General features: G+C 47.0%; 1 protein-coding gene across 2 annotated transcripts in view; it reads right to left on the reverse strand.

The window, feature by feature from the left end:
• Positions 1–379: 379 nt before the first annotated feature.
• The window catches only part of abtb2b (ankyrin repeat and BTB (POZ) domain containing 2b), a 275,156-nt gene continuing 253,822 nt past the window's right edge, over positions 380–21,713 (reverse strand). Inside the window, exons 15-18 of one of the 2 annotated variants that reach the window (XM_080189840.1) lie at positions 13,334–13,424; positions 10,780–10,848; positions 7,030–7,143; positions 380–1,360 (exon numbers count right to left, since the gene is read on the reverse strand). In XM_080189840.1, the coding sequence (XP_080045966.1) occupies positions 1,163–1,360; positions 7,030–7,143; positions 10,780–10,848; positions 13,334–13,424 (472 nt within the window). In that variant the 3' untranslated portion in view covers positions 380–1,162. Of the gene's footprint in view, positions 1,361–7,029; positions 7,144–10,779; positions 10,849–13,333; positions 13,425–21,713 lie in introns of those variants that run through there. The other variant, XM_080189841.1, reaches the window with a different exon arrangement.

Here is a 21,713-nt window from a genome sequence, read left to right on the forward strand (position 1 = left end):
AATTGATATAAATTCACTAACCATGTATCAAAAAATAATACACAAAGGAATTTTAATCTTTACTATCAAACTTCCAGCCACATCAAGTATTGTATCTTTGTAATGAAGCAGTGTGACCTCTCCATGACTGGGTGAGAGCCAGCACAAACTCCAATATAAGAAGGAAAATACTCCCAAAACTGGAATCTGGAACAGAAACAGAGGAGGCTGGAAAATCTTATCACGAGAGTAGGCCAGATTGAAGGGGATACAAATGAAATGCTGCTTAATCTGAAAGGAGTGTTTGGGGCCGTGGACAGTGAGGGGGTAAAGGGGTGACTACTGTACCTTCTGCAATTGCATGGGTGGATACAGTGGGAGTTGGGGGGGGGGGGGGTGAAGGAAGAGTGGACCAGAGTGTCACAGAGAGAGCGGTCCCTGCGGAGTGCTGACAGTGGGAGAGGGTATGTCAGGTAGTGGCATCACACTGGAGTTGGCAGTAATGGCAGATGATCGTTCTTTGAATGTGGAGGTTAGTGGGGTGAAAGGTGAGGATAAGGGTCTATGACTCAAAACATTAAATCTGTTTCTCTCCTGAGAGATGCTGGCAGATGTGCCGAGCGTTTCCAGTGTCCTCCGTTCCTGTTACCTACAGACTCCAAACATTAATGGAACATAATTCACCAACCTAATAATCATGACATTGTCTCTGAATTTTTCATTCTAACCCCTGTAAATACAGCACTAAAGTCCCTGCGCAGCAGGTGCATTAACTGGAATTAGATTGATTAATCTCCATGTGGAGTTTGAATTTTTCTGAGGAAAGGCCAGGAGTATATATTACAAAGCTACTGTGTGAATAATCTGCTCTGTCATATCATCTTAGACAAGAGAAATGTGACTCAGAGACTCCCTCAGCAAACAGCTCTGAGATACACCGAGGCAGCAGGAATATTGTAGAGTTATCAAATGCAGATGCCACCATATTTTCTGATTTGGTTTTGTAAACCAGCGTGAAATTATCAGCTAGCCTTTACTGCGCAGAATTTGTGCAGCTAAAATCTCTCACATCATCAACAGTCACAAAGGGAGGGAATGCAAATCATTGGGGATGACAGGATGTCCATATGGGGAGTCTGGTACTGATTGCAATGTTGTTTCCAGTTTGTTATTGATCAATGTTTCACACCCTTGATGTGATGTAGAGTGAGTGCATTCGATTGGCCAATGCCACGTTCAAGCTCTGGAGAGGGTCCAGTCCCTGCAGTTTGCTGTTGCGTCCATAAATCAACTGCTTGAAAGATTCTTGATCGAGAAGTGCATTCAGATTCTTCAGGAAATAGTTCTCAGTGTAAGAAAGCAGCTCAGTAGCATTGTGTATCTGAGGATAACAAAACATACAACTACTATTCCAATCTCAAATCTCTTCCCGCACTATACAATCGATACACTGGCTGCTAAATCCATACAATTTACCTTTTTTTCTATAATGTTTAAACATCTTTAAAATAATTAACTTCATCGTTATTCAAAGTTGTTTCTAATTTCCTACAAGTACACACAGACATCAATATAGAACAATCAATGAACTTACAAAGGATTCATTGACAGGAAGTGTTTATTCACATCGATCCTGCCATTGTGATATCCTGCTATGCTTTACAGACTGTTCAGTGTGGAGAAATGTCACATCTGACTTGGGCAGAGCAAGATCTCACAAATAATAATCAAATAATAATGAGATTATTTTTAGTTCTAATAGCCGAGGGATAAAATTCAGCCACAGTTGGAGAATGCTGTCACTGATTTCTCAGCACAAACTGTACGGCAATCGAAGTGACTGCCTAGACACTGACTACAAAATGTTACCCTTTCATCATATCACAAGTTAAGATGATACAAGGTCAGCACTCTAATATCTGAAAGGATTCAGATATTCTCTCTTGCTAATAACTGTTCAGATCCCAATTAAAAGTTTTTGGTTTGCAGTGTGTCAGAACATTAATGATAATAAGAACATAAGAAATAGGAGCAGGAGTAGGCCAACTAGCCCTTCGAGCCTGCCCCGCCATTCAATAAGATCATGGCTGATCTGTCGCGGCTCAGTTCCACATTCCCGCCCTCTCCCCATAACCCTTAATCCCCTCTCTTATCAAAAACCCATCAACCCGCGTCTTAAAAATATTTAGCGAGGCAGCCTCCACCACTTCAATGGGCAGAGAATTCCAGAGATTCACCACCCTTTGAGTGAAGAAGTTCCTCCTCAACTCCGTTCTAAACCGCACCCCCCCCCCCCCTCCCCCACTTTATCTTGAGGCTGTGCCCCCTAGTCCTACTGTCCTTTCTGAGCGGGAAGAGTCTCTCCACCTCTATCCTATCCATCCCATTCGTCATCTTATACGTCTCAATGAGATCGCCCCTCATTCTTCTAAACTCTAACGAGTACAAGCCTAATTTATTCAGCCTCTCCACCAGTGTCACACAAAGATAGTGCAAGAATAGTTGGTTTGGAAAAAGAGAATGTTTAATCTTAAAGATTAATTTGCCAACATATGGCAACCATCAGAATGAAGAGCGGAAATAAACATTTTTTCAAAGAAGCTATCAGAGATAAATGTATAGTTTGGTCAGAATTCCATTGGTTCTTGGAGACTGTAGTGTACATGAATGATCTAGATGTGAATGTGGGAGGAACAATCAGTAAGTTCACAGATGACACAAAAGTTAAGTAGTAAGGAAGAAAGCCTTAGATTACAGGACAATAGAGATGGGTTGCTCAGGTGAATGGAATAGTGGCAAATTAAACTCTGGAAAGTATGGGATGATGCATTTTGGGAGGACATTAGAATTAGGAGCAGGAGGAGGCTACTCAGCCCCTTGAGCCTGCTTCACCATTCAATATGATCACGGCTGATCTCACCTCAACCTCAACTCCACTTTTCTGTCTGTTTACCATAACCCTCCAAACCCATTACTAATTATAAACCCCTCTACCTCCTCCTTAAATTTACTCAATGTCCCAGCATCCGCTGCACTTTGGCGTAGTGAATTCCACAGATTCTCAACTATTTGGGAGAAGCAGTTTCTCTTCATTTCTGTTTTAAATCTGCTACCCCTTATCCTAAAATTATAATCTCTCGTTCTGGATTGTCCCACAAGAGGAAACATCCTCTCCCCCTCATCATCTTGTACACTCCAATCAGATTTCCTCTCATTCTTCTAAACTCCAGGGAGTATCGGCCTGAACTGCTCAATCTCTCTTCATCAGACAAACCCCATATCTCTGGAATCAATCTAGTGAACCTCCTCTGACCTGCCTCCAATGCCACTACATTCCTCGTCAAATAAGGGGACCAAAACTGCACAATACTCCAGTTGCGGGCCCACCAAAGCCTTGTATAGTTGCAACAATAAGTTCTTTATATTCTATTCCTCTAGCTAGAAATGCCAAATTCCGTTTACTTACTTTAATACCTGCTGTTCCAGGACTAACAAGGCAAGGGAATACACATAGGATGTTAGGAAGTACAGAGGGACGTTAGGGTGCATGTCCATAGATACCATTGAATCTTTACAGTGCAAAAGGCAGCCATTCAGCCCACTGAGTTTGCACTGCGTCTCCGAAACAGCATCTAACCCAGGCCCACCCCACCCCATGGCTAATCTACCAAACCTGTATATCTTTGGGCACAAAGGGGCAGTTTGGCATCTAACCTGAAATTCATCCCTGAAGATAGCAGGACAGGTAGGTGTTTGAGATGACATGTGGGATACTTGCCTTTATTAGCCGAGGCCTAGAATATAAGAGCAGGGATATTATGATGGAGCTGTATAAAACACTCATTAGACCACAACTAGAGTATTGTGTGTAGTTCTGATCACCAAACTGTAGAAAGGATGTGATTGCACTGGAGAGGGTGCAGAGGAGATTCACTGGGATGGAACGTTTCAGCTATAAAGAGAGGCTGATTAGGCTGGAGTTGTTTTCCTCAGAGCAGAGAAGGCTGAGGGGGAACCTAATCAAGATGCATAAAATTATGCGGGATCCAGGTAGAGTGGATGGGAAGGAACTATTTTCCTGAGTAGAAGGGTCAATAATCAGGGGGCATAAATTTAAGTTAATGAGCAGGAGATTTAGTAGGGATCCAAGGAGAAATATTTAAAGCAAGGACAGATAAACTTTTGAACAGTAAAGGAATTAAGGGTAAGTGGAGCTGCGTCCACGAAAAGATCAGCCATGATCTTAGAACATAGAAAAACTACAGCACAAACAGGCCCTTTGGCCCACAGGTTGTGCCAAATATCTCCCTATCTATTAGGCTTACCTATAACCCTTTATCGTACTAAATTCCATGTACTTATCCAAAAGTCTCTTAAAAGACCCCAGCGAATCCGCGACCACTGCCGGCAGCTGATTCCACTCACTCACCACCCTCTGAGTGAAAAACTTACCCCTGACATCTCCTCTGTACCTACTCCCCAGCACCTTAAACCTGTGTCCTCTTCTGGCAACCATTTCAACCCTGGGAAAAAGCCTCTGAGAATCCACCTGATCAATACCTCGCAACATCTTATAAACCTCTATCAGGTCACCTCTCATCCTTCATCTCTCCAAGGAGAAAAGCCCAAGCTCCCTCAACGTATCCTCATAAAGGCATGCCACCCAATCCAGGCAACATCCTTGGAAATCTCCTCTGCACCCTTTCTATGGCTTCCACATCCTTTCTGTAATGAGCTGACTAGAACTGTGCACAGTACTCCAAGTGGGGTCTGACCAGGGTCTTATAAAGCTGCAGCATTAACTCCCGAACTCCTAAACTCAATTCCTCGATTGATGAAGGCCAGTAAACCATACACCTTCTTAACCACATCCTCTACCTGTGAAGCCAATTTGAGAGTCCCATGAACCCGGACCCCAAAATCCTTCTGATCTTCCACACTCCTAAGAATCTTAATATATTCCTTCATCCCATTTGACCTGCCAAAATGTACCGCTACACATTTATCCAGGTTGAAGTCCATCTGCCACTTCTCCACCCAATCTTGCATCCTATCAATGTCTCGTTGCAACTTCTGACATCCCTCCAGACTATCCACAACACCACCAACCTTCGTGTTATCGGCAAACTTACCAATCCATCCCTCCAGTCCCTCATCCGGGTCATTTATAAAAATCACAAACAGCAAGGGTCCCAGAACAGATCCCTGGGGCACTCCACTGGTGACTGACCTCCATGCAGAAAAGACGAATCTCCAACCACTCTCTGCCTTCTGCAGGCAAGCCAGTTCTGGATCCACAAAGCAACATCCCCTTGGATCCCATGCCCCCTCACTTTTTCAATAAGCCTTGCATGGGGGACCTTATCGAACGCCTTGCTGAAGTCCAGATAAACCACATTTACCACTCTTCCTTCATCAACGCGTTTAGTCACATCTTCAAAACACTCAAACAGGCTCGTAAGACACGATCTGCCCTTGACAAAGCCGTGCTATTTTTGATCATACTAAACTTCTCCAAATATTCATAAATCGTGTCTCTCAGGATCTTCTCATCAACTTACCAACCACTGAGGTTAGACTCACTGGTCAATAATTTCCTGGGCTCTCTACTCCCTTTCTTGAATATAGGAACCACATCCGCAATCCTCCAGAACCTCTCCCATCTCCATCGATGACGCAAAGATCATCGCCAGAGGCTCTGCAATCTCTTCCCTTGCCTCCCACAGTAACCTGGGGTACATCCCATCCGGTCCCGGCGACTTGTCTAACTTGACGCTTTTCAAAAGCTCCGACACATCCTCTTTCTTAATGTCGACATGCTCAAGCTTTTTAGTTCGCTGCAAATCTGTACTACAACCACCAAGATCCTTTTCCACTGTGAATACTGAAGTATTCATTGAGCACCTCTGCTATTTCTATCGGTTCTATACAAACCTTTCCACTGTCACATTTGATAGGTCCTATTCCTTCACATCTCATCCTTTTGCTTTTCATATACTTGTGGAATGCCTTGGGGTTTTCCTTAATCTTACCTGCCAAGGCCTTCTCATGACCCCTTCTGGCTCTTATTGAATGGCAAAGTAGATTCGAGGGGCTAAATGGCCAACTCCTGCTCCTAGTTAGAACCATAGAACATAGAACACTACAGCACAGAAACAGGCCTTTTGGCCCTTCTTGTCTGTGCCGAACCATTTTTCTGCCTAGTCCCACTGACCTGCACCTGGACCATATCCCTCCACACCCCTCTCATCCATGTACCTGTCCAAGTTTTTCTTAAATGTTAAAAGTGACCCTGCATTTACCACTTCATCCAGCAGCTCATTCCACACTCCCGCCACTCTCTGTGTGAAGAAGCTCCCCCCCCCCCAGTATTCCCTTTAAAAACTTTTCCCCCTTCACCCTTAACCCATGCTTTTTTCTCCCCTAGCCTCAGTGGAAAAAGACTACTTACATTCACTCTATCTATACCCATCATAATTTTATACACCTCTATCAAATCTCCCCCATTCTTCTACGCTCCAGGGAATAAAGTCCTAACCTATTCAACCTTTCTCTGTAACTCAGCTTCTCAAGTCCCAGCAACAACCTTCTCTGCACTCTTTCAAACTTATTAATATCCTTCCTGTAATTAGGTCACCAAAACTGTACACAATACTCTAAATTCAGCCTCACCAATTTCTTATACAATCTCACCATAACATTCCAACTCTTATATTCTATACTTTGATTTATAAAGGCCAATGTTCCAAAAACACTCTTTACCACCCTCTCTACCTGTGGATCTTATGTTCTTAAACATTTCCACCCAGAGAGTGGTGGGAATCTGGAACTCGCTATCTGAAGCAGAGGCGGAAACTCTCACAACATTTAAGAGGTATGTAGATGAAATGCCAAAGCGCACAAGACTACGGAACCAAAGCTGGAAAGTGGGATTCAAATTACTAGGCTTCTTTTTGTCTGTGAAACTCTGACTCCATTGGGAACAAAGTCATCCTGTGAACGATCTGGGAGTTAAGTAAGGTGACGCTAATGTGATTTGTGAGGAATTACCTTGGCGTAACAGTAAATGATGACTGCATTCTCCAGGTTCATTACTTGGGTGCAGATGATCTCACAATGTCTCTGTAATGACTCAAGCTCAAACAAACTTGCTGCAGAGAGCAACTAAAAAAACACAAGAGAAAAAGATTGTCAAATAAAACGTGACTGTCTAGTTTCCATTTTAATTTTCTTATGTGAAGTGTACAGTTAGAATTCTTTTAAACACAAATAAATAACACCTTCCTGTATCAGCAACTGATTGGTGCCTGTTCCACACACATTGCTGTGATTGGTGCCACCCAGGATCCCAACAGTGCAGAAGGAAACCATTCAACCCACCGAGTCCGCACCAACTCTTGGACAGAGCATCTTACCCAGGCGCTATCCTTGTAACCCTGCACATTTACCCCACTAACCTACACATCTTGGGACACTAACAGACAATTTAGCATAGGCAATCCACCTAAACAGCACATCTTTGGACTGTGGGAAGAAACTGGAGCATCCAGAGGAAACCCATGCAGACATGGGGAGAACATGCAAACTCCACACAGATAATGACCCAAGCTGGGAATTGAACCTAGGTCCTAGCACTGTGTGAGGCAGCAGTGCCAACCACTGTGCCAATGTGTCACCCCATCTACAGTAGGATCTGTTCCCCCCTTCTCCCATATTTATCAATGCTAGTGAAAACTTTATTTAATTTTACTGCGTGCAGTTTGGTTCTTCCTCTCCGAGAGTATTCCCACTTGATGACCTCCATGTGTTTCCATGGTCTATTGGGAGCTTGGATCTACTCAACACAGCCCAATGCATAAGGATAGCCAGAAATCCCTCTCCAAATTCCTTTTTGCCATCTCCAGGAACATTGAAATTCTCTCACTATCACCTTAACAGTATTAGTTAATGCTGCCAATCTTCCTCATAGGAAAGGCGTTAGAGAATCGGGATCTTTTCTTGTGTTTTAGGAGCTAATTGTACTCAATCTGCTGTTACACAAGTAGTAGCATAGTGTCTGAGGCCCAACCATCTTCAGCTGCTTCATCAATGACCTTCCCTCCATCATAAGGTCAGAGGTGGAGATGTTCAGATAACCGTCTCATTCCCTCTGGAATGTTTTGATTGAACCTGCCTCCACCACACGTGAGATTTCTATCTTCAATGTGTTCAGTGACTGAGCTTCCACAGCTTTCTGGGGTAGACAATTCCAAAGATTCACTACTCTCTGAGTGACAAAATTTCTCCTTATCTCAGTCTTAAATAAGCTGCTCCTTAGTCTGAGATGACATTCCCTGGTTTTCGATTCCCAGCCAGAAACATCCTAATCACATTGGCTCTGTCACTGTGAATTTTGTACATTTTAATAAGGTCACTCCTCATTCTCTGAAACTCTGGAGAATTCCAGTCTCCGATCTTCTCAATCTCTCCTCAGAGAAACATCCCACCATCCCAGGGATGAGTTTGCTCAAGTTTCACTCACTCCCTCTATGGTAAGAATATCTGTCCTTTGATAATGAAGCCACAGGATGTTGGAAGGATTTTAAATGAATAATTCTCATCGATCTTCACTCTGGGAAAGGAGAATGTAGATACAAAATTCAGGAAAAGGGACTGTGAGGAACTTGCACAGTTTGGCAGAGGAAATGGGGAGATAGTGAGGCTTTGACGGGCTTAAAAACAAGCAAATCTCCAGGCTTGGATGAATTGCATCCCCGGATGCTGTGGAAGGGGAGGCAGGACATTGCATGGGCTCTGACACAAATTTTTAATTCCACTCTGGTCACAGGGGAAGTGCAGGAAGAATGAACTAAACCATTCCTCGCCTGTAGGGGAAGCGGCAGGGCTTAAGTCTCCAGCAAACCTGCTGTCGCAGCAAAGGGCACCATTACGCATGTGTAGACCTCTGTGGCTGCACATGCGCAATGGCAACTAGCCACTGGCCTGACAGAGAGAAAGAGAGAGAGAGAGACCTGTCAGACCTCTGCTGCTGCAGCCAGCTTAAACCCAAACACCCTCCCCACCATCTTGCGGGCCCCACACTGCCTGGGAATATCACCACCCGCCCCCCCCCCCCCCCCCCCACCGCCACCGACCAATTGCCCTCTCTCCCCCACCAATTGTGCCTGTAGAGTGGCAGTGGACCTCCCACTGATCAATGCAGAGCATGTCCCCACCCCCACAGGCCCCACCCCTTGGCAATGTCCAGTGCCCAGTGGGCAGTGCCAGGGTGCATAGTGAGCAGTGCCAGTTTATCAGGCTGGCACTGTGGTAGACAGAGGGGAACAGGTGGATGTGGTGTTTCTCAATTTTCAAAAGGCGTTTGATAATGTGCCACACGAAAGATTGCTTCAGAAGGTTAGGGTGCATGGAGTTGGGGGTAAGGTGTTAGCGTGGATAGAGGAACGGCTGTCTAATGGGAAGCAGAGAGTTGGTATCAATGGGTGCTATTCTGATTGGCGGTTGGTGACTAGCTATTTACCATTTATATAAATGATCTGGAGGAGGGGGCTGAGTGTAGGGTAACGAAATTTGCTGATGACACAAAGATGAGTGGAAAAGCAAATTGTGCAGAAGGTGTGGGAAGTCTTCAGAGGGATCTGGATAGGCTGAGCGAGTGCGGAGGACCTGGCAGATGGAGTACAATGTTAGCAAGTGTGAGGTTATCCACTTTGGCAGAAATAATAGTAGGAGGGATTACTATTTAAAGGGCGAAAAGCTGCAGCATGATACGGTGCAGAGGGACCTGGGGGTCCTTGTGCATGAGTCGCAAAAACCCAGCCTGCAGGTGCAGCAGGTGATCAAGGCGGCGAATGGGATGCTGGCCTTTATAACGAGGGGGATAGAATATAAAAGCAGGGAGATCTTGCTGCAACTGTACAGGGCATTGGTGAGGCCGCAGCTGGAGTACTGTGTGCAGTTTTGGGCGCCGTACTTGCACAAGGATATTTTGGCCTTGGAGGGAGTGCAGAGGAGGTTCACTAGGCTGATACCGGAGATGAGGGGGTTGGACTCTGAAGAGAGACTAAGTAGACTGGGTCTGTACTCATTGGAGTTTAGAAGGATGAGGGGAGATCTTATAGTGACGTATAAGATAATGAAAGGGATGGATAGGGTAGAGGTAGAGAGATTCTTCCCGCTTAGAAAGGACAGCAGGACTAGAGGGCACAGCCTCAAGATAAGGGGGGGAGCAGTTTAGAACGGAGTTGAGGAGGAACTTCTTCACTCAAAGGGTGGTGAATCTCTGGAATTCTCTGCCCATTGAAGTGGTTGAGGCTACCTCGCTAAATATATTTAAGACGCGGGTAGATAGGTTTCTGATAGACATGGGAATTAAGGGTTATGGGGAGAAAGTGGGAAAGTGGAACTGAGCCACTTCAGATCAGCCATGATCTTATTGAATGGCGGGGCAGGCTCGAAGGGCTAGATGGCCTACTCCTGCTCCTATTTCTTATGTTCTTATGTAATCTCTCCCCCAGATTCTTCCTCTAACTTCCCTTTTGTGTAACTCCCCCCGGGCTGCTCTTGGCAATTCCAGCTATCCAGGCCACATTCTCTGAAATTCCTTCCCAAGTTCTCCACTTTCCTGCTTTAAGGCTTTCTTTAAACTCACTTCTTTGACCAAACTGCCCCCCCTAATAATCCTTTTATTGGTTTAACAGCCACTGAGTGACTGGACTCTCGAAAAGGCACTGAGGTTTCTTCTCGGATAATATCTAATAACAATGTTTCTGTAGTAATATTGATGTGAAGTGTGCTTACCTCCAACACATCAGCGATGGGAATATTTATTGATTCAGAATCACCGTAATACAAATATTGCATCATCATCTAGAGAGATAGTAAGCAGCTGAGGTGAGAAGAATCAATCAGGAAAAACACAATCATTTCCTGCAATGTTCTCAATAATAATCAAACCAAAGCTTTGTAAATATTTAATACAAAATACAGTTTATTGTAAATATACCATCATGACCCAGAAACTGTGCTCAACTGGCTGAAAGGCAGTGATTTGAATTGTTGCTTCCTAGTTAATATTAACAGACAAATTCTGACAGTAAGTGATTGGTGTAACTAAGATACTGAATGCAAGTTACACAAAGTTCTGTTAGCATTTTCATTTTGACAGAGTGACAAATATGAGGTAGTGCATTTTGGAAGGTCTAATACAGATAAGAAATATACAGTAATGGCAGAACCCTTAAGAGCACTGATAGGCAGAGGGATCTGGGTGTACAGGTACACAGGTCACTGAAAGTGGCAACACAGGTGGAGAAGGTAATAAAGGCATACGGCATGCTTGCCTTCATCGGCCGGGGGATTGAGTTTAAAAATTGGCAAGTCATGTTGCAGCTTTATAGAACTTTAGCACGGCTGCACTTGGAATATAGTGTTCAATTCTGGTCTGTCAAAATGAAAATACTAACAGCACTTCCTTCAAATTGTGTTCAATACTCCAGTCAGAGTCTCATGGGGGAGGGAGGGTGATGGGCTTGTTTTAGACGTGCTGGTGTCTGGGTTCACAGAGACAGAGGAGCGGGGGACACTGGCGATTGCCGTTGGGGGTGGGGCAGGGGGGATTGTTGATAGAGGTGGGTGCTGGCTCAGACTGTGTTGGGGGAGGGGGGGAGGGCGGAGAAATGCCAACTTTGCTCGGGGGCGGAGAGCACTGAGATCTCCGAGATAGGTTGGGGCGGGGGGGGGGGGGGGGGTGGTTTACTCAGGCTCTGATTGGGCCACCTGATCTGAGCAGCCTGAGCCCCGCCCCCTCCTTAATTCATCACGTGACCTCACATCATCAAACCTCTATTCAGCCAATCAGAGACATGGGAATTAAGGCAGTGGGGATGTGGGGTGGGGGCATCAGGAGTGGAGAAAGGGGAAGGCAGAGGGGAAGTAAGGGGAGCAAGTGGCAAGGAGGTGGGGTAGGGAGGTGGGGGAGAGATGAGGGGATGGGGGAGGGGAGTGGGGGCAGGGGTACGGGTGTGGGGGAGTGGTGAGGAAGTGGGGTGTTGGGAGAGGGGATGGGGAGGGGTGTGGAGGGAAGAGTATGAGGGAGCAAGGAGAGGTGAGAGAGTGGGGGGTGTGGGGGAGGAGGGGACAGGGAGGGATGTGGGGAAGGGGTGAGGGGCCAGAAGAGGGGTGTGAGGGGGAGGGGGGAAGGGGGAGGGGGGAGGGGGAAGGGGGGGAAGGGGGGGAAGGGGGGAGGGGGGGAAGGGGGAAGGGGGAAGGGGGAAGGGGGGGGAAGGGAAGGGGGGGGGAATGGGGGGAAGGGGGGGAGGGGAAGGGGGGAGGGGGGAGGGGGGGGAAGTGGGGAAGAGGGAGGGGGGGAAGGGGGAGGGGGGGATGGGGGGGGGAGGGGGGAGGGGGGGATGGGGGGGAGGGGGGGAATGGGGGGAAGGGGAGGGGGGGAATGGGGGGGAATGGGGGGAGGGGAAGGGGGGAGGGGGACGGGGGGAGGGGGACGGGGGGAGGGGGACGGGGAGCAGGGGGAAGGGGGAGGGGGACGGGGAAGGGGGGGAGGGGGGAAGTAGGGAAGGGGGAGATGGGGGGGATGGGGGGGAGGGGGGAAGTGGGGAAGGGAGGGAGGGGGGGATGGGGGGAAGGGGAGGAGGGGGATGGGGGGAAGGGGAGGAGGGGGAGGGGGGAAGGGGAGGAGGGGGAGGGGGGGAAGGGGAGGAGGGGGAGGGGGGAAGGGGAGGAGGGGGAGGGGGGGAAGGGGAGGAGGGGGAGGGGGGGAAGGGGAGGAGGGGGAGGGGGGGAAGGGGAGGAGGGGGAGGGGGGGAAGGGGAGGAGGGGGAGGGGGGGAAGGGGAGGAGGGGGAGGGGGGGAAGGGGAGGAGGGGGAGGGGGGGAAGGGGAGGAGGGGGAGGGGGGGAAGGGGAGGAGGGGGAGGGGGGGAAGGGGAGGAGGGGGAGGGGGGGGAGGGGAGGAGGGGAGGAGGGGGGGGGGGGAGGGGGGGAGGGGGGAGGGGGAGGGGGGGAAGGAAGGGGGAGGGGGGAAGGAAGGGGGAAGGAAAGGGGGAGGGGGGGAGGGGGAAGGAAAGGGGGAGGGGGGGAGGGGGAAGGAAAGGGGGAGGGGGGGAGGGGGAAGGAAAGGGGGAGGGGGGGAGGGGGAAGGAAAGGGGGAGGGGGGGAGGGGGAAGGAAAGGGGGAGGGGGGGAGGGGGAAGGAAAGGGGGAGGGGGGGAGGGGGAAGGAAAGGGGGAGGGGGGGAGGGGGAAGGAAGGAAGGGGGAGGGGGGGAAGTGGGTAAGCTGTCAGAAACACTGCGAATGCTGATGAACATTTTAGTATAAAATTCAGAAACAGCTGGGTACCTGAAAGATGTGATATTTAATCTCACTGATCTCAATAAACTTGCACGGCTGGTTCTCTGTAGATGTTTTATTATTCAGCAGCATCTTAAATCTAAGGGGGAACGATTGAGAGGGATGAGTTTTTGAACATAGAACATAGAACATAGAACACTACAGCACAAACAGGCCCTTCGGCCCACAAGTTGCGCCGATCACATCACCTACCAACCTACAGACCTATCTATAACCCTCAATCTCATTAAACCCCATATACTCATCCAGAAGTCTTTTAAAAGACCCCAGCGAGTTCGCCTCCACCACCACTGACGGCAGCCGATTCCATTCACTCACCACCCTCTGAGTGAAAAACTTACCCCTAACATCACTTCTGAACCTCCCTCCCGCACCTTAAACCTGTGTCCTCTCGTAGCGACCATTTCAACCCGGGGAAATAGCCTCTGAGAGTCCACCCTATCCATTCCTTTCAACATTTTGTAAACTTCTATCAGGTCGCCTCTCAACCTTCGTCTCTCCAGGGAAAAGAGTCCCAGCTCCCTCAACCTAACTTCATAAGGCATGCCTCCCAATCCAGGCAACATCCTTGTAAATCTCCTCTGCACCCTTTCAATAGCTTCTACATCTGTCCTATAGTGAGGCGACCAGAACTGCGCACAATACTCCAAATGAGGCCTGACAAGGGTCTTATAAAGTTCCAGCATTACCTCCCGACTCCTAAACTCAATCCCTCGATTAATGAAGGCCAGTACACCATACGCCTTCTTGACCACCTCCTCCACCTGCGAGGCCGATTTAAGAGTCCTGTGGACCCGGACCCCAAGATCCTTCTGCTCCTCAACACTACTCAGACTTCTGCCCTTGATAGTGTACTCGTTCATCCCGTTGGTTCTGCCAAAATGGACGACTACACATTTATCCGCGTTGAAGTCCATCTGCCACTTCTCCGCCCAGTCCTGCATCCTATCTATGTCCTGCTGCAACTTTTGCCATCCTTCCAGATCATCCACAACACCACCGACCTTAGTGTCATCAGCGAACTTACTTACCCATCCCTCCACTTCCTCATCCAGGTCATTTATGAAAATGACAAACAACAAGGGTCCCAGAACAGATCCTTGAGGCACTCCGCTGGTGACTGACCTCCATTCAGAAAAAGCCCCATCCACAACCACTCTCTGCCTTCTGCAGGCAAGCCAGTTCTGGATCCACAAGGCCAAAGGCCCTTGGATCCCATGCCCTCTCACCTTCTCAAGAAGTCTTGCATGGGGGACCTTATCAAACGCCTTGCTGAAGTCCATGTACACTACGTCCACGGCACTTCCTTCGTCAATGTGTGCAGTCACATTATCGAAGAACTCAACTAGGCTTGTAAGGCACGACCTGCCCTTGACAAATCCATGCTGACTATTCCTGATCATGTCAAACCTCTCCAAATGTTCGTAAATCTTGTCCCTCAGAAGCCTCTCCATCAGCTTACCAACCACTGAGGTCAGACTCACCAGTCGGTAATTTCCCGGGCTATCTCTGTTCCCTTTCTTAAAAATAGGAACTACATCCGCAATCCTCCAATCCTCTGGAACCTCTCCCGTCTCCATTGATGACGCAAAGATCATCGCCAGGGGCTCTGCAATCTCTTCCCTCGCCTCCCACAGTATCCTGGGGTACATCCCATCTGGTCCCGGCGACTTATCTACCTTGATAGAATTCAAAAGTTCCAACACATCCTCCTCCTTAATATTCACGTACTCAATCCTTTCCATCTGCTGCAAATCCATAACAAAATCTCCCAGATCGGCTTCCACCGTGAATACTGAGGCGAAGTACTCGTTAAGCACCTCCGCCATTTCTTCTGGTTCCACACAAACCTTTCCCCCCTCACCTTTTATAGGTCCTATCCCTTCTCTTCTTATCCTTTTACCTTTCACATATTTATAGAAGGCCTTGGGATTCTCCTTAATCTTACTCGCCAAGGTCTTCTCATGACCCCTTCTGGCTCTCCTAATTTCCCTTTTAAGTTCCCTCCTACAGTCCTTATACTCCTCAAGATCTTTAACATCTCCTAATTCCCTGAACCTCTTGTACACCTTCCTTTTCTTCCTGACTAGATTCAACACATCCTTTGTGCACCACAGTTCCCTCGACCCACCAAAACCCCCTCGTCTCATCGGAACGTTGTCATTCAGAGCTCCAGACACACATTCCTTGAATATCTGCCACCTTCCTTCGGTACTTTTCCCTAAGAACGCCTCCTTCCAGTTTATTTGTCCAAGTAACTTCCTGACTTCTTCGTATCTCCCCTTACCCCAGACAAACACCTTCCTAGCCTGCCTGATCCTATCTCGTTCCAACGCAATTGTGAAGGAGATAGAATTATGGTCACCATTTCCAAGATGCTCTCCTACCGAAAGATCCATCACCTGCCCTGGTTCATTCGCCAGTACCAGGTCAAGTACAGCCTCTCCTCTCGTAGGCTTATCCACATACTGCGTCAGGAAACCCTCCTGAACACACCTAACAAACTCCTCCCCATCCAAACCCCTTACCCTAGGGATATTCCAGTCGATGTTTGGGAAATTGAAGTCTCCCATCACGACAACTCTGTTATTAAAACATCTCTCCAGAATCTGTTTCCCTATTTGCACTTCAACTTCCCTGTCACTATTGGGCGGCCTATAGATTACACCCAGCAAAGTTTTTGACCCTTTGCTGTTCCTAACTTCCACCCACAGAGATTCTGTAGACAATCCCTCCACGACATCCTCTTTCTCTGTAGCCATGACACTGTCCCTGATCAACAGTGCCACGCCACCACCCCTTCTGCCACCCTCCCTGTCCTTCCTGAAGCACCTGAAGCCTGGCACCTGAAGTACCCAGTCCTGTCCCTGAGACATCCAAGTCTCTGTAATGGCCACCACATCACAATCCCAAACAGCTATCCACGCCCTAAGCTCATCTACCTTATTCACTATACTCCTTGCATTAAAATATATACACTTCAGCCCCTCAGTCTGGGCATTTCCCATCTCCACCACCTGTCTAACCTCCCTCCCATACTGCCTGCGGTCCTCCCCTACCTGGGAGCGAACCTCCTCCGTCCCAGTTTCCCCAACACAGTTCCCTCCCCTCATCCTTTCTAGTTTAAAGTCCCCCCGGTAGCCTTAGCCAGTCTTCCCGCCAAGATACTAGTCCCCCTGGTATTTAAGTGCCACCCGTCCCTACTATAGAGGTCCCACCTACCCCTAAAGAGGTCCCAGTGATCTTGGTTAAACAATTCCACGCAGTTCTATTTAATTATTTTCCCTTTGCTGCATCATATCACAGATCATTTATCAGCGTGTCTGTACCTGATAAAGCTTCTGTTATCGTTGTGTCAGCACATTAATATCAGGATCCTGGGCAGCGCTGGTTACAGCAGAGCTGAAATCCCTGAAGTGGAAAACTTTTACATGGGAATAATCCAAAGTTGGGTTTGAAGATATCCAGGGTTGGACCTGTTTCCTTTGGCAGTTTGTTCCATTGGAACAATGTCACTGAGAGAGTGTCACCATTGGCCCATCTCGACCATAAATCCTCTGCCAAACAATTAGGTATGAAACTGCATATTTCAAAATGCACAATTCCGATAACTAAAGCTAATACTTCCTGCTCGATGTTGGAATAGTTGGATTGTATTATGTGCAGATATTTTGGAACAAATTAATCTGTTTGCCTTTTTGTAGTGTCCACAATCCCAGTACATCAGATATGGTCCCAATTCCTATACTCCAACTCCCTTGAAAAAAGGGCCAACATTCCAATAGCTTCCTGATTACCTGCTGTACCTGTGCACGAGCTTTCTGTGTTTTGTGCACAAGTCTTTTTGTGTTGCAGCTTTCTGCAGTTTTTCTTCATTTAAATAATACTCTGTTCTTTTGGTCTCTCTTCCAAAATGAACAACTTTACATTTTCCCACATCATATTCCATTTGCCAACTTGCTAATGGAATGTTGGTCTTTATTTCAGGAAGGGTTGGAGTATAATCAGGAAGAGTTGGGAAGTCTTGCTGCGAATGTACAAGGTATTGGTGAGACCACATCTGGTGCACTGTGAGCATGGAAACTACAAAAATACAAACTGATAAATTTGTGACTTTAGTGTACCTTTAGGAAATTTTTTTTAGTCATGTTCACTGCAGTTGTAAGCAGATCTTCTCAATTTTTTTCATTGTTGCTGGGCCATATGCTAGAGGTCCTTTTATTGCTACTTCAATGGCTTAAATGGGGTTTTGTTTATTTTTACTCCATGATCTTTTAAGTCCTTGCATTGTGAGAGGGAAGATTGATTGACAAGTCAAAATCAGGAGGATCCTCCCCAGAGGAAACAGTCTAAGGATTCATTTTCAGTTTTAGTTTAGAAGTGGGTAGACATCAAGCTGGAAAGCAGTGTTTCTCTCTCTCTCTGTCTCTCCCTGGTTTTGGAAATTCTGCTGTTAGCTGGTTGGCTTGCCTTGAGTACAGGAACAGTGCCAGAAGACTGGAGGATAGCAAATGTTGTCTCCTTGTTCAAGAAGGGGAGTAGAGGCAACCCTGGTAATTATAGACCAGTGAGCCTTACTTCTATTGTGGGCAAAGTTCTGGAAAGGATTATAAGAGATAGTACTTATAATCATTTAGAAAGGAATAATTTGATTCAGGATAGTCATTTAGAAAGGAATAATTTGATTAGGGATAGTCAACACGGTTTTGTGAGCTGTGGCTCACAAACCTTATTGAGTTCTTTGAGAAGGTGACCAAAGAGGTGGATGAGGGTAAAGCAGTTGACGTGGTGTAAATGGATTTCAGTAAAGCGTTTGATAAGGTTCCCCACGGTAAGCTATTGCAGAAAATACAGATGCATGGGATTGAGGGTGATTTAGCAGTTTGGATCAGGAATTGGCTAGCTGATAGAAGACAGAGGGTGGTGGTTGTTGGGAAATGTTCATCCTGGAGTTCAGTTACTAGTGGTGCACTGCAGGGGTCTGTTTTGAGGCCACTGCTGTTTGTCATTTTTATAAATGACCTGCATGAAGGCACAGAAGGATGGGTTAGTAAATTTACAGATGACACTAAAGTTGGTGGAGTTGTGGACAGTGTGGAAGGATGTTGCAGGTTACAGAGGGACATAGATAAGCTGCAGAGCTGGGCTGAGAAGTGGCAAATGGAGTTTAACGCAGAAAAGTGTGAGGTGATTCACATTGGAAGGAGTAACAGGAATACAGAGTACTGGGCTAATGGTAAGTTACTTGGTAGTGTGGATGAGCAGAGAGATCTCAGTGTCCATGTGCATAGGTCCCTGAAAGTTGGCACCCAGGTTGATAAAGTTGTTAAGAAGGTGTACGGTGTGTTAGCTTTTATTGGTAGAGGGTTTGAATTTTGGAGCCGTGAGGTCATGTTGCAGCTGTACAAAACTCTGGTGCGGCTGCACTTGGAGTATTGCGTACAGTTCTGGTCGCCACGTTATAGGAAGGATGTGGAAGCATTGGAAAGGGTGCAGAGGAGGTTTACCAGGATGTTGCCTGGTATGGTGGGAAGGTCTTATGAGGAAAGGCTGAGGGACTTGAGGCTGTTTTCGTTAGAGAGAAGGTTAAGAGGTTATTTAATAGAGATATACAAAATGATCAGAGGGTTAGATAGGGTGGACAGTGAGAGACTTTTTCCTCGGATGGAGATGGTTAGCACGAGGGGACATAGCTTTAAATAGAACATAGAACATTACAGCGCAGAACAGGCCCTTCGGCCCACGATGTTGCACCGACCAGTTAAAAAAAAAAACAACAACAATGACCCACTAACCTAAACCAATCCCTTTTCGTCCATAAACCTATCCACGGATCTCTTAAACGCCCCCAAACTAGGCGCATTTACAACTGCAGCAGGCAGGGCATTCCAATCCCTCACCACCCTCTGGGTAAAGAACCTACCCCTGACATCTGTCCTATAACTACCCCCCCTTAGTTTAAAGCCATGCCCCCTCGTGCTAGATTTTTCCATCAGAGGAAAAAGGCTATCACTATCCACCCTATCTAAACCGCTAATCATCTTATATGTTTCAATAAGATCCCCTCTTAGCCGCCTTCTTTCCAGCGAAAACAACCGCAAATCCCTCAGCCTCTCCTCATAGGATCTCCCCTCCATACCAGACAACATCCTGGTAAACCTCCTCTGCACCCTCTCCAAAGCCTCCACGTCCTTCCTGTAATGTGGGGACCAGAACTGCACACAATACTCCAAGTGCGGCCGCACCAGAGTTGTGTACAGTTGCAACATAACGCTACGACTCCTAAATTCAATCCCCCTACCAATAAACGCCAAGACACTGTATGCCTTCTTAACAACCTTATCTACTTGATTCCCAACTTTCAGGGATCTATGTACACATACACCTAGATCCCTCTGCTCCTCCACACTATTCAAAGTCTTCCCGTTAGCCCTATACTCAACACATCTGTTATTCCTACCAAAGTCCTCACATTTCTCTGCATTAAACTCCATCCGCCACCTCTCGGCCCAGCTCTGCAACCTGTCTAAGTCTTCCTGCAAACTATGAAACCCTTCCTCACTATCTACCACACCTCCGACTTTGGTGTCATCAGCAAATTTACTGATCCACCCAACTATACCCTCATCCAGATCATTAATAAAAATCACAAACAGCAGTGGCCCCAACACAGATCCCTGAGGCACACCACTTGTAACCGAACTCCATGATGAATATTTACCGTCAACCACTACCCTCTGTCTCCTATCCGCTAGCCAATTCCTAATCCAGTTCCCTAGATCACCCCCAATCCCATACATCTGCATTTTGTGCAGAAGCCTACCATGGTGAACCTTATCAAACGCCTTACTAAAATCCATATACACCACGTCCACTGCCTTACCCCCATCCACCTCTTTGGTCACTTTCTCAAAAAACTCAATAAGGTTAGTAAGGCACGACCTACCCGCCACAAAACCATGCTGACTATCTCCAATCAACTCATTACTCTCCAAATAACTATAAATCCTATCCCTAATAATTTTTTCCAAAACCTTGCCCACAACAGAAGTGAGACTCACCGGTCTATAATTCCCGGGGAAGTCTCTGTTCCCCTTCTTAAACAATGGGACAACATTCGCTAACCTCCAATCGTCTGGTACTATACCAGAGGCCAACGACGACCTGAAGATCAGAGCCAGAGGCTCTGCAATCACTTCTCTTGCCTCCCAGAGAATCCTGGGGTAAATCCCATCCGGACCAGGGGACTTATCTATTTTCAGACCCTCCAGAATATCCCGCACATCCTCCTTATCAACTGTAACACTGTCAATTCTACTCCCCTGCAACCTAGTGTCCTCCTCAGCTATATCCATGTCCCCCTGCGTGAACACCGAAGAGAAATATTGGTTCAATGCTTCACCAATCTCCTCCGGTTCCACACATAACTTCCCTCTGCCGTCTATAACTGGCCCTAACCTTGCCCTAACCAACCTTCTGTTCTTGACATACCTATAGAACGCCTTAGGATTCTCTTTAACCCTATCAGCCAAAGTCTTCTCGTGTCCTCTTTTAGCCCTTCTTAGCTCGCTCTTCAACTCCCTCCTAGCCAATCTAAAGCTCTCTAGTGCACTATCCGAGTGCTCACGTCTCATCCGAACTTCATCACGAACTCATCCGAAATTGAGGCGTGATAGATATAGGACAGATGTCAGAGGTAGGTTCTTTACTCAGAGAGTAGTAAGGGCGTGAAATGCCCTGCCTGCAGCAGTTGTGGACTTGTCAACATTAAGGGCATTTAAATGGTCATTGGATAAACATATGGATGATATTAGAATAGTGTAGGTTAGATGGGCTTTAGATTGGTTCCACTGGTCAGCGCAACATCAAGGGCCGAAGGGCCTGTACTGCACTGTAATGTTCTACGTTCAACTTTCTCTCTCTCTTCATTATGTGTTGGGAAGCTGCTCTGATTCCAAGCTTGTCTGTGTTGCCTCAAGAGAACGGCAATGTTCAACCAAAGGACTAAATTCCAGCATCACGTCAGCATTTGTAGTTTCTGTGATAAATCTGTGGTAAGGGTTTTGTTCATAGGATTGGTTTTATTGGGACATTTCCTATATTCATGAAGGTTTATACAATATCATAGTTGTTTTTTGTTTGTAATTGGTAAAAGTTCTTGCTGATTTTCTTTTTATACACGTTAACTGTATACTTAAATAAACTTTGTTTGATAAGAGCTCCCTGGTGGGTCATTTGATGTAGAGATGCTGGCGTTGGACTGGGGTAAACACAGTAAGAAGTCTCACAACACCAGGTTAAAGTCCAACAGGTTTATTTGTAGCAAACGCCACTAGCTTTTGGAACTGACTGTTCCTTCGTCAGGTGG

The sequence above is a fragment of the Carcharhinus amblyrhynchos genome, chromosome 6 (assembly GCF_965287045.1).
Source record: "Carcharhinus amblyrhynchos chromosome 6, sCarAmb.v2.hapA, whole genome shotgun sequence".
Classification (NCBI taxonomy): domain Eukaryota; kingdom Metazoa; phylum Chordata; class Chondrichthyes; order Carcharhiniformes; family Carcharhinidae; genus Carcharhinus; species Carcharhinus amblyrhynchos.